The 12,856-nt window shown below is 39.2% G+C and overlaps 1 protein-coding gene across 1 annotated transcript in view; it reads right to left on the bottom strand.

Moving 5' to 3' along the window:
• Positions 1-12,856, bottom strand: part of itsn2b (intersectin 2b) — a 34,876-nt gene that overhangs the window by 15,328 nt on the left and 6,692 nt on the right. Inside the window, exons 2-15 of the mRNA XM_083550410.1 lie at positions 9,392-9,480; positions 8,633-8,725; positions 7,573-7,636; positions 6,320-6,486; positions 5,556-5,762; positions 5,376-5,466; positions 5,130-5,272; positions 3,879-3,942; positions 3,659-3,796; positions 3,443-3,549; positions 2,253-2,515; positions 1,995-2,144; positions 1,110-1,250; positions 425-512 (exon numbers count right to left, since the gene is read on the bottom strand). Of these exons, the coding sequence (XP_083406536.1) occupies positions 425-512; positions 1,110-1,250; positions 1,995-2,144; positions 2,253-2,515; positions 3,443-3,549; positions 3,659-3,796; positions 3,879-3,942; positions 5,130-5,272; positions 5,376-5,466; positions 5,556-5,762; positions 6,320-6,486; positions 7,573-7,636; positions 8,633-8,725; positions 9,392-9,398 (1,723 nt within the window). The 5' untranslated portion in view covers positions 9,399-9,480. The remainder of the gene's footprint in view (positions 1-424; positions 513-1,109; positions 1,251-1,994; positions 2,145-2,252; positions 2,516-3,442; positions 3,550-3,658; positions 3,797-3,878; positions 3,943-5,129; positions 5,273-5,375; positions 5,467-5,555; positions 5,763-6,319; positions 6,487-7,572; positions 7,637-8,632; positions 8,726-9,391; positions 9,481-12,856) is intronic.

Here is a 12,856-nt window from a genome sequence, read left to right as displayed (position 1 = left end):
TATTATTATATTTAGAAAATACCAGTATTTATGTCGGTCGTATCATTTTATTTTATTGTATTTATCCGCCACACCTTAAAGGGCCGTGAAAAAATTGTCTGACATGAAACATCCGTGGCGCAAAAAAGGTTGGCGACCGCTGCTGTACTGTATTAACATTTCACTTCATTTTAGAATTAATAATATATTTTTTAATACATTTCATTATTTGAACACCATAAACACAATTCCCTCTACGTTTTTTGGTCTAACGTGCTATCCGCGTAAATCAAGACATGGCCTGGCCTACCCAGGAGTCTGTGATCAGTATGGGGATATTATATTGTAGTTTGTTAATGATTAAAAAAATTTACAGTACATCATTTAGCAAAACACAGCAATTTACAGTACATTTACAGTTTCAGTGTTACCATGCAAGTCTTACCTGGCATGTTGCTCAGATTTACATTTCGAAGCATCTCGTTCAATTTCTGCTGCTCTGGTACCATCTTGGCCAGTTTGCTCTGCAACTCCTTCACACACACACACACACACACACACACACACACACACACACACACACACACACACACACACACACACACAGGGTTAAATAAAAAAATGCGATCAATATTTTGAATCAGTATTTCCGATGATCAGGATCAATTCAGTATTCGAGTTTCAAACTCTAAACGTGTCCATAACTAATGGTACAAATGGTAGACATTTTATGGGCAAAAGTTTGTGGACACGTGACCATATGTACTTTTTGAAAATCCCATTCCACATTTTGTCCCCATTTGCTGCTATTATAAATGGGGTTTTTTTTCCCAATCCGCTAGTCTTTAGAGTGGGCTTGTGCTTGAGATTAGTGCGTTGGTAGTATCGGGTACTGATGTAGGTGAGGTGAGGAGGCCTGGAGTGCACTCAGCTTTCCAGTTGACCTCAAAAGTGTTTACTAGGTTTGAGGTCAGAGCTCTATAGCAGACCACTAAAGCTCTTCCATTTCAACCCATTTACAGCATCCTCACAGAGCTCGTTTTGGGGTCTGGGGCACCGTTATGCTCGATAACGTTTGGCTCAGGTGTTCCAATACTTTTGTCCATATAGTGTAAATACTACAGACAAACCTCAAACTGCTGCTGCATTGAATTGATTTCGATTATTTTCCTGTCTCGCTTCTGGTTGATCTGATCCAAATCGATTTTCTGGATTTTCTTCTTGGCCTGGGCATCTCTCAGTTTTTCAGAGATTTCTTTATGCCTGTTGCCCTGAAATAAGAGCATGATGCAAAAGGGAAGTCAGGAAAAAAAAAAAGAAAGAAAAATTTGACAAACAAGGAACTGAAAAGTGTGCATGTGTTTGCATTATTATATAATTCAGTATATACACTGGCCTGAAAGTTAACAATGTGATGCAAAAGTGTGCGTCGGATTCGAATTAGCGTTTGTATCTCGACGCATCGTTTTGAACTTTAAAAAAAAAAAAAAAAAATTTTTATGGATAAGAAGTAGATGTGCGATAGTTTTATTTAGAAAGTGAACAATATTTGATAGGTAGATCGATTTCTCCTCGCTAAACTGTTTCTCGAGCGCATTCTCTCGGCACCGCTGCTGCTACGTGAATATGACGTATCAACACTACGGAGGCCGAGGCGTGTCCTGAGAGTCACATATAATACAGATTAACATGGCAGAGGTAGAGCTGCGTCTTCCTGGAGACAAAAGGTTTTTTTTAATCCTTCTTTATTTTCTTTTGCATTACAAAGGCCTGTTTGTGAAAGAGCCATGTATTAGAAGTCAGAAGGCACTTACGCAAAGACCAAAGAAATTAAAGTGAACTATCTGTACCATATTGATTTGCATTGAATCGCATTGTGTTGAATCAAATCGAAATCGCATCGGTAGCTGCTTCATATGTATCGTATCAGTGTCTACACATTGAGTTGCAAATCGCATCGTCCTTAGTTATGAAGTTATGATATCTAAAAAAAAACAAAACAATAAGTATTTCACCACAGCTTCAAGCTCCAACTCCAGACTCTTCTTCTTTGACTTCAGTTGAACTATTGCCTCTTGCTCGTTATTCTGCTGATTCTGGAGGTCCTGCAATTTCTTCCTCTCCAACTCCAACTGACGCTGCCGCTCCAGTTCCTTTTTAGCTGCCTGGGACCACAATTCAAAAATGTTAATAATAATAATAAAAACAAAATTGCGGAATATCCCACAGCTTTCAACTTTTTTTCACCACAGTGTCCAAATAAACCCAGTCACCTCTTTCCTCTCCAGCTCTCGGAGTCTCTCCTCTTCCCTCTGCCTTTCCAGCTCCCTCTGTCGTTCCAACCTCTGCTCCTCCTCTCTCTTCCTCCTCAGCTCCAGCTCACGTGCCTCCCTCTCTTTCCTTTCCTGCTCCTCACGGGCCTTCTGTGCTCTCTTCTCCTCCTCACGTCGCTGTTGCTCCAGCAAAGCCAGGCGCCGTTTCTCCAACTCTGCGTTTCCTCGCACCAGGCTGGCCTTGAACTTGTCCTCGAAGGTCACTGTACACATGCAAGCCACACAAACACACTTGATTATCCTTAGTTAATTAATGCTATGCGGACATTTCTACAATCGCAATATGATCTGGTGGGGGTGCAACACAGCAACTAAAAAGGGAACTTTGTCACGTGGGACAAAGATACAGAACACAAAATATTGCGCATCCGAGACGGAAATGGCACAAAACCAACTGCAACAACTTAAATAAAACTAAAACTATGTTTGCATGAAATATATCATTCATTAGAAAATACTTGTATTTTTATTCACATTTCTAAGCATAGCCAATGATCCGACATTAATAATGCATACAACGCAGCTACAGATGCGATACGTTTCACCCCTATTACGATGCGATCTGATTTCGAGTCGATTCAACACAATGCGATTTAATATGGTACAGATAGTTCGCTTTTATTTCTCATTAATGGCAGCAAATTATCAATTTACTCAAGTGCCTTCTGACCTCGAATGCATGGCCCTTTCACAAACTAGCTTTTGTAATGCAAAAAATTTGTAATAAATTAATGAATTAAATAAAACCAGACTTTCTTTCCTGTTCTGTCTTCAGGAAGACGCAGCTCTGCCTCTGCCATGTTAATCTCCATTCTATGCGACTCTCAGGACAGGAATTATAAAGATATACTGCAATATACAGCTAGACATTTGTGTGTTATGGTTTTGTTGTGCATTATGTTTAATTGATAATGTTAAAGGGAAAAGTAGTAACTGCCCCAGAGTGTTCTAGAGTGAGACATCACCCCTCATTGTGTGAGGGCATTTCAATTTTATTTATTTTTGTAATTACAACATTGGGTATTACGCAACTGTTATGTAAGCGAGTGTGTAGAAACTGGGAGGAGTGGATGACTGAGTCACAAAGGTATGAGTACAGAGCAGGTGCTGGGTGTGGTGAGAAGCCTTACAGTTATTTTTGGATTTTTGTGGTGGATCAACTTCTGTAAACTCTTCAGCCAGGGATGCATAGACGGACAAACCGGCCGATCCGTTCAGCGAATCGCCAGAATTCCCTCTAAGAGCAGTAAACAAACAAACAAATCAACTTCAAATCAACATTTGATTGAACACTTAAGGCCGAAACTCAGGCTTATCGGACACTCCCAGGTGACTTTTTGCTGTACCTGAGGGATGGGGGCACGAGGTCCACAGGAAGAGCGAGAGGCAGAGCCTGTCCTTCCTTGGCCATGTCGACCAAGTGCATGGCCAGAATAAACTCCTCGGCCTTCAGTTTGCCGTCCTTATCGACGTCTGCCAGGTTCCTACGAACCACATGAGGAAAATTTGTTACACTTGCGTGATGGAAAAATACTGAATGTTTAATGCAAATGAAGTGATACCAACCAAATAGAGGCGAGTTGGTTTTGACCTAATAATGTCGAAGCCATTACGTTCCTAACCTGAGGACCTGCAAAAAAAAAAAAAAAGGCAATGAAATGAAAAATAAAATTTCCGCTCACACACAAACGCACACTTTTGACTGCAGTCTTGAATAATGTGTAACGTAAACGGACCTGAAATAAGCTCAGGACTTTCAAAAATCACTCATTTTTAACAATCTACATCGATCAACTTGTGTGGGCTCATGTTTAAACTTTACCTATGACTTTGATTTTACTTGTGTTGCATAAACCAAGCCAGCCTGGTTGAAACTATATTCCATATTCTTCATTAGAGCCAGGAAAATATGGCAATTAATGGGAATAAATTGTAAATGTACTAAATTGCAGGTAAGCCTTAAATACAGGGAATTTAAATGTAGAAGAAAAATATTGCAGGATAATCCTGGTTCAAACAACCGGGTTATATTTAATTTCATTCTGTTGAATTTCTACCCTGCACATTCATCGATCACATGCACACAGCACACTTACTGCAGGGCTACTGAGGTCACACCCCCTACATGCACTATGCATTTCTCAATAACATAACGCGGATCGTTTCTTGAATCCTGCATGTGAAAAAATGTGAATCTTGGCAAATATTCAGGTAAATTTCATAAAGTTCTGACTAATACTGTATATACTTGGATATAGTTTGTTTTGGAAAGCATGAGTATTTATTCTGGTCAAAAGTGTTTTTATTTATATTTTTACAATCTGTATTAGTTTGCATGCTTGTTTGCATGAACAAACTAATTTCTTAGATTTATGTTTGTATTTAATACAGTTATATACAGTATACATTTTCCAAAATTTCTAAGTAATTCCCATAAATTCCTGCTAAGTTTCCAACTTGGAATATTTCCCAGATGACGTTCCCATGGACAGTTACTGGATTTTCCGTCCCTCTGCAACTGTTTTTGCTGTTCACTCTTCTGGGAAGATGCTCCACTAGATTTTGGAAGTGACTGACCTCAACCCTAACTGAACACCTATGGCATGAATGACCGCATCCCAGGCCTTCTTACCCCACCTACATTAGTATCTGACTTTACTAACACCTTGTGAATGGGCACAAATCTCCATGAACACACTTCCAAAATCTAGTGGAACATCTTCCCAGAAGAGTGCACAGCAAAATAGGGTCTAAATGTGGAATGGGATGTCAAAAAGCACGAATCCACGAACACAGTACAGTAATCAAACATCATACCTGACAGAAAGCCAGTCATCTGCCTATCCAGGCTGTTGAACTGCTGCCTGTATTTAAGCCGTGACGCATGTGGTATGGTCCAGTCAGAGGGTACGTTCTGAGGCGAGCTGCTGGCTAAAGATATTGTAGAAGAGGAGTTGGAGCTGAGGAAAAAAAAAAAAAAAGAGTAGTGTGTATTTAAGTGAACAGTCCTGTCATGCACACACAAAGTCCATCTCAGGAGCACTATGCATTACACAATCTCACCTGCTTGAACCCAGGTCAAGGAGAGCCGATGTCTTGGGAGCAGAAGAAAAGCCCAACGGTGAGGGCGTGTAGTAACTGTTTGCTGGAAGAGCTATGAACACGTACAAATTGAGTACCTAAAACTCTTAACCTCGCAACCATACGTTTACTGAGGTGGTTCATGTCATAAATCACACCTACCATTATTAAGAGAAACAGGAGTGGGCTGCAAGAGACCCACAGGTCCATTGGCCAGAGCAGGAGCACTAATGTTGGCCATCATGGGCATCGCCAGGCCGCCAGGCATCATGGGAGTCATGCCTTGCATAGGGCTTACGGAGGGCAGCAGCATAGGGGTAAGAACAGGCATAGTGGGCACCATGGGAATGTTTTGCATGGATCCCATCCCTTTGGAAACAAATAATTCCCAGAGTTATTGAATTAATATTTGACTTGGACAAAACATAAAAACAGATTGTTTGAACTAATACAGGCTTATTTAGAAAATGGTAAAAAATAAATAAATAAATAAATAAATAAATAAATAAATAAATAAAATGGTATATATATATATATATTACACACACACATATACATACACACACACACACACACACACACATACACTCATCAACTTACGACCACGATTGGGACCGCCAGACCAGTCGTAACACGATTTGGTCATAAGTCATAAGGCTATATGTGCAGTACTGTGAAATTATGCCGGAAGCTGGTACGCACTGTCGTACACCGCGGCTATCGATTGTGGTCGTAAAGTCGAATGGTCGTAAGTTGGTCGTAAGTCGACGACTACCTGTATGTGTATATTGTGTTTTTTTCTTTTTTTTATTCCTATGCAGAAAATATAAACTACTGAAAAATACTCTCTTCTTCATTAATAAAAATGCAAAAATGGATAAATGCATTTGATAGAATATGAAGAGGGTAATGGGAGGGCAGCTTACTGTTTGGAGTGAGGGGCAGGGTAGGAGCAGGTACTGGTGGCTGTTTCATGATGATGGGCAAAGCTGAAGGAAGAGGCTGACCCTGCAACTTCATCTTAATCAGCTTCATGGCAATCGAGAACTCTAAACGGTCCATTTTGCCGTCCTTGTTCATGTCGGCCAGAGCCCTGCAAAAAGAACAAACCCTATAACATCACCGGACCCTGAGAGAAGCTTCCGGAATACATTTTGGAGTAGTATCCAGAACAAATGCTGTTTTTACATATTCCTGGAGTACACTCAGCATCTGGGGGGGATGATCTGACTGGTTCCGGGCCAGCGGAAAAGACCAAGCTTTGTCTGGGTCACGGAGTCATTGAGAAAGCGGCTACTTGAGCACAATGCTTGCGGCATGGCTATTTTAAAGAAACTCGTGTTGCATTTGACATTGGGGCACGTTTTTTTTCCAGGTAAGAAAAATAAAGCATTTACGGTAGCCAAACCGAACGAATTCAAACGAGTGGTACGATTTAAACGCTTTAACCAGTCATGAGCTTTAAAAAAAGGTGGAAAGAAGAAAAAACACGCCAGACCGGCTGTGGAGGAAAGGGAAGAAAATGGAAAGATGTCTGGTCGTGCCTCACTCATGCATAAGCAGACATCGAGGTGATTCTCATGATAAAAAAAAAAAAATAAATAAAAAAAAGTTATTCTAATTTTAACTGTCTTTAACTGACTTAAATATATAAATAATGCTTTTATTTGAGTAGGTCAATAAAGAATTTAAACGAGGAAATCAGAACCACAAAGCGGACAGCTCTAGTTTTCAACATTATCTATCAGGACTACATTGCAGTATTATTAAACTCTAGATCATAAATCTAAATGACTGCTTGTTTCATACAAAGCAAGAAAGATTATATTTGTGATTTTTATTTTTTTATCAGGAGTCTTGATGTCACTGTTGTAAACTGTTTTCCAGCTCGCTTGCTCGCGCTCTCTCTCTCTCTCTCTCTCTCTCTCTCCTTCTCTTTCTCTTTCTCTCAGACCTTAGATTCAATCATGAGCAAATGGTCACAAACACAGCAGGAGACAGAGGCAAACCTCCATCCAGCACTTTGTTTTTACATCATAAAGTAATTTTTTTAAAGTATAATTCACAATACAGAAGAATAAAACAAAACATCTATTTAACAATGACATTCCTACATCACCCATGAGCCTTTAGGCATAATGTAAAAATGTACTATTATGGTTTAGGATGGACGACTCACCAGATCTCAGCCAGAACAGCGGAAGGGAGGCCTGACTGCAGGAAGAAAGTCCGTGCCTTATCCCCTGTGTACAAAAACAGCATAAGGATGTGAGGGGAAAGAAACTGTTATATCATTCATCAACAGGAAGAAACACATCCTGAGAACATAAAGCATCACTACTAGGGACATGCATGTATACACATATGTAGGTATATACACTGTCATACTGCCATCCCAGAGAACCAAAGACACAAAGACCTTTATTTTGGAAAACATTACATTTTATAAAAAATATATTAGTATATTATATATATTTACATACATACAAAGTAGGGCTGAAACGATTCCTTGAGTAACTCGAATTAAAACAAAAACATTTTTGTCCAACTACACTTGAAGCATCGTTTTTCAATGGGGAGAAAACAGCGAGGGGAAGACTGCAATAGAAGCACATTTCCGCCACCAAAAAAAAAAAAAAAAAAGGTTTGCCTTTTTTTCTTCTCAATTCCGATTTTCTTCTCACCAAACGGGCAGCATCATGCCCCCTGTAGTGCCAGAAGGCTTTACACATTGAAAATGAAATGGGCTACATTTAATAGAATCGCATGGTATCAAACTAAGCCTCCGATCCCTAAAGAGAAACAAACTCTGACTAACGATTAGCTCTGGAGGAGACGGAACAAGACAGATGAAACAGAGGAGGCTTTGTTTATACACCAGCAGCCTCAAACTTCCGACAACATGGTTACCGGTGGCTGCACCAGAGATGTGCTGTGTTTACGAGAAATCAAGTTGGAATTGCGAGGGGGAAAAAAATAATTGGGAGAACTTTTTTGTTGATGTGGCGGAAACGTTTTATTTTTTTTTTCTATTGATATTTTTATATTTTGATTATAGTAAATATGTTAAAAATGATGGAATGCGATACAAATGGCAACTTTTATCTGATGCACACTTTTGTTTTCAATCAAAGCATTACATTGCTAAGTTTTATGCAAATGAACCCAAGTGATGCTTATCATCCCTAATATACATATATATTTAAATAAATGAAGAAAAAAAAAGCATGAACACATACCAGTCACAAAACCCTGCACCGGAGAGAGGGTATCAAATTTCTGATCATGTTTAGTCCTTTCCTCTGGACTTATAGCCCAGATACTGCGGCCACCTAAGAACCATTAAACACAAGGGAGAAAAGGACGTGAAGAAACCATTTCTGCTCGATAAATAAAATAGAAAAAAAACAAGAATTAATGCAAACAAATCTGTGTGATGTTTCATCTGCAAACGAATGGCAAAGTTGTCAAGTAGGGTGTAGGAGCACGTCTCAATTACTCTCATATACACAGGGCATGGCCCAAAAATCTGCTTTTTCCAGTCATATGTGGTTCTTCCCTAAAATGTTACCACAAAGTTGAAGGAACATAAATGCATAGGCTATTTATAGGTCTTCAGACTCCAGGCCTCTTCACCCTACATCAGTACCTAACTATATGAACACCCTTGTGGGTAAATAAGGACAAACAGCACTTAATGTGGACTTAAGGACTTAATGTGGAATGTGATGTTCTTGTGTTTAGGTGTCCACAAACTTTTGTGCATATCAGTATAGTGTCCATTGTGTGAAAGCTTTCTATAGTAACGCAACTATAGAAACTATTTTTTTTAACGTTTATTAAGAAAAACCTGATCAATTTTATTCCATGTTTTAACAGCATGGTATATGGAATAGTGTCAGTAAGAAGAAAAAAAAAGAAAAAAGAAAAAAAAAGAAAAGGAAAAAAAAGAAGAAAGAAAGAAAAAAAGGAATGATATTAAAAAAATGTAGTTTTACCGTTCATGGTTGCAGGTGTGTGTGTGCGTAGAGACGTGAAAAAGTGGCCCTGGTCCTCACCTCAATGTGCTTGTTTAGGCATCATTACTCTAAATATACATATGGATGGACAGACAGAGAGGGGGAAAGAGATAGAGAGACATAATACATAAGTACATACATAATACATATGCTGATAAATCATAATAGTCATTTTTTGTGAAGATGATAATAAATATGCACAACTGATCCTCCACCATCCCCCCCACAACATTTCCCGCACCATCATCATTAGCAAGCTGATAGGGACTATGGAATTTTAAATGTACATTTCTTAAAGTATTTGGTGACCAAGTCGGTTGTTAAAAGCAATGTACAAATTGAATCAAATTTTTTATAGTAGATCACAAGACGGTAATAAATATTTAAATAAAGTTTAAATCTACTTCATAATCTCTGGTTTCACCAAGTTGTCTACATCTTTTTCTTTATTGTGTAGAAAAATTCAGCTTGGAGGATAAGTAATTGTTAGGAAGTTTTCCTATCCGGCTCGAAGGACCATATACGGATTTTCACTATCTGGTGTGCGCTGATCAGGGGATTGTACTCGCCCCAGCGTGTCAGTAAAAACACGGTACAGGATTCAGAACACTCAACCTTACTGGGTATAGTATTGATCATATATATTCTTGCTGTCTTCTGTTAGCTGCTGTTTGGTCGGTTGCGTACTGCAGAATGCATGCTGCTCAGTGTTCTGGAAGACGGTGCACCGTGAAGTCATCGGTAACTTGTCATGATTGGTAAATATGTATGTCTGCCTCTAGTGGTGAAGCGTGGAAATACAACTGAATGACAATCCTTTCTTCTTCTTCTTCCGGCTGCTCGTATTAGGGGTCTCCACAGCGGATCATTCGTCTCTATACCACCCTGTCCTCTACATCTGCCTCTTTCACACCAACTACCTGCATGTCTTCCCTCACCACATCCATAAACCTCCTCCTTGGCCTTCCTCTTTTCCTCCTACCTGGTGGCTCCATCCTCAGCATTCTTCTACCAATGGCAATCCTTTCTTACAGTAACAAAAGTTCATCTACTTTATACTCATTTTGGGTTTGGGATCAAGAGAGGGAGATAATAGAGCAGAATTTAGATGGGTATAGATCACATATTTCTCAGGTCATCAGCAATAGTGGAACTGAAGACTGACAGACTGACAGCAATGGCCTGAATATGTTTTGGGCTGAATGTAGGATGGACATGACCGATAAAGGAGATATCTATAGGAGAACAATTATTAGATATAAACTCACAAAATAAAAAATTACAATTATAAGAAACAAACATACATTCTATAAAAGTAAACATACTTTTTTTATATAATTTATCTTTATTAATTCGTATATTCGTAACTATTTCCATGATTTAGTACTGGTTTTATTGGTAATTGGTTATCGGCAATTGCGATCCAACCTAACTATCAGCCTATTGTGAAATGCGCTATACAAATAAAAAATGTATTGAATTCAATTAACTCGAACGGCCTGGGCAGTAAAACAAACATTTTATTTTTATTTTAAAAGCTAAAAGGTCAAAATTCACGTTGTCTTTAGAGAATTTGAAAAGCGCTTGGCTTCTGCCAGAGGTTTTTACATTTTTACATCTTCTTTGCATCTTACCAACTAAAATCCGACACCTGATGCTCTACAGCTTCAGAACTTCAACGCTGAAACTACAGTATACATGAGTTTGTGTTTATCACCCTGTTGCCTCAAAAGCTTTTGGTTTTTCTTAGTCTTAAAGGCCGATTTTGAGTACACAACACCATCGTCAGGTTGATTTAAGTGCGCTCACATTGTTTTAATGACGCGAGAGCCAAGAACAGTGTGGACAGAGCGTGAAGTTGGTTTAAACAGCAACCCACCCTTCTGTGTGTGTCTGTGTATGTGTGTGTGTGTGTGTGTGTGTGTGTGTGTGTGTGTGTGTGTGTGTGTGTGAGGCAAGAAAGCAAAAATGATGCAAGAAGGGAAACAACCTTTTTTTTGAGAAATAAAAAAATTCGAAGCCGAATTTATTTTTTTCTTTTTTTCTTTTTTTAATTAAACTAATCGGCACTACTGCTAATAAAAACAATAATAATAAAAAAAAAGAAACACAGTTTGCCAGAACTTCATGTTCTCCAGCACATTCAAACTCAATATGCGGGCAGGCAAACGATTACGCTCTCATTTCTCATTTTGTGTTTACACACGACGGTGAGTCAGAATAGAGAACAGGAGCTTGCACTATGCGATACTCAGGCTGGAGTCACCTCCAGGTGCTAGAAGTCCACCACACCCTTCAGGTTCCCTCAAACTCTACACATTTACAAGTTTAAAGCACACTGATAGCTTCACTGCATGTTGCACAGATGCAACAATCTCAAGCTATAACACAAGACTCCAATATGCTTGCCTTTTTTTTTTTTTATTATTATGGATTTGATCGAGTTAAACTTTTACCTATTCATATACAAAAGCTACTGAGGTTGACATTAGAGTACATTTCTGACTGAACACTGCAATTGAACGTTTGGTGACATGTGAATTCATATCACGTGAAGATGTTTGATACGCCATGGCCTGACCGCTCAGAAAACACAAATTAAAGAAGCAAAGAATAAAGAGGAAGCAATGCTTATATCAATGTGTTGCAGTTTCCTGTTTTATAAAACACCGTTTTAAAATCATAACAACCCAACATGAAAAAGCTGCCGGTATCTGAAGATATCTAGTGTCGATTTCAGTTTCCTTTAAAGCAATCACACTGATAATACTGGTATTACTGTTTGCACCTATCCACAAAGTTCATACCTTTCCCCTACCACAAACAGTAATAAACACCATATGTGCACCTGTAGATTCATGGCCATGGCCTTTATCTACCTGCATAAGAGGTTCCTCGGATCACAGGTCTGATATTTCCCTCTGCTTACTGTACAACGCAGCAGTGCAGTACCTGATCTACAGGGTACTGCACTGCTGCAGTACAGTACCTGATCTACAGGGTGTAACTCTAAAGCTTTAAATACTTCATATCCACCCACCTCTGGTGTGTCAGAGAGCGAAAAACTGAACAGGCAGGAAATCAGAGAGCATGACTTTCTCTTCTGCTATTCTGGTATTCGGCCTGGTACCGAAAACGGCGTGATGTCACAAGTAACATGACATCATACCAAGCATGATCGCTATGCGGCTCCATAACGGCTTCTACCTCAAGCCAATGCAATGACTGTCATAGTCACTTGAAGTCACCTTCATGTGTAATGATGGGGCAATGTCTCTCTCTCACGCTCTCTCTCACTCGCGCTCTCTGTCTCTGAACTTATTCAGAGCGACTTTTTGGTATTTTTTACAACTGAGAAGTTGAGGATTAAGGGCCTTGGAACTCATGACCTTTCAATCAGAAGTAAAACATCTTAAACAGTGATCTAGCCTTCCCCAGTGGGTA

Source organism: Silurus aristotelis, assembly GCF_946808225.1.
Source record: "Silurus aristotelis genome assembly, chromosome: 9".
Taxonomy (NCBI): Eukaryota; Metazoa; Chordata; class Actinopteri; order Siluriformes; family Siluridae; genus Silurus; species Silurus aristotelis.
Note: the sequence above shows the minus strand (reverse complement) of the source record. Positions and strands in the feature narration are given on the sequence as shown.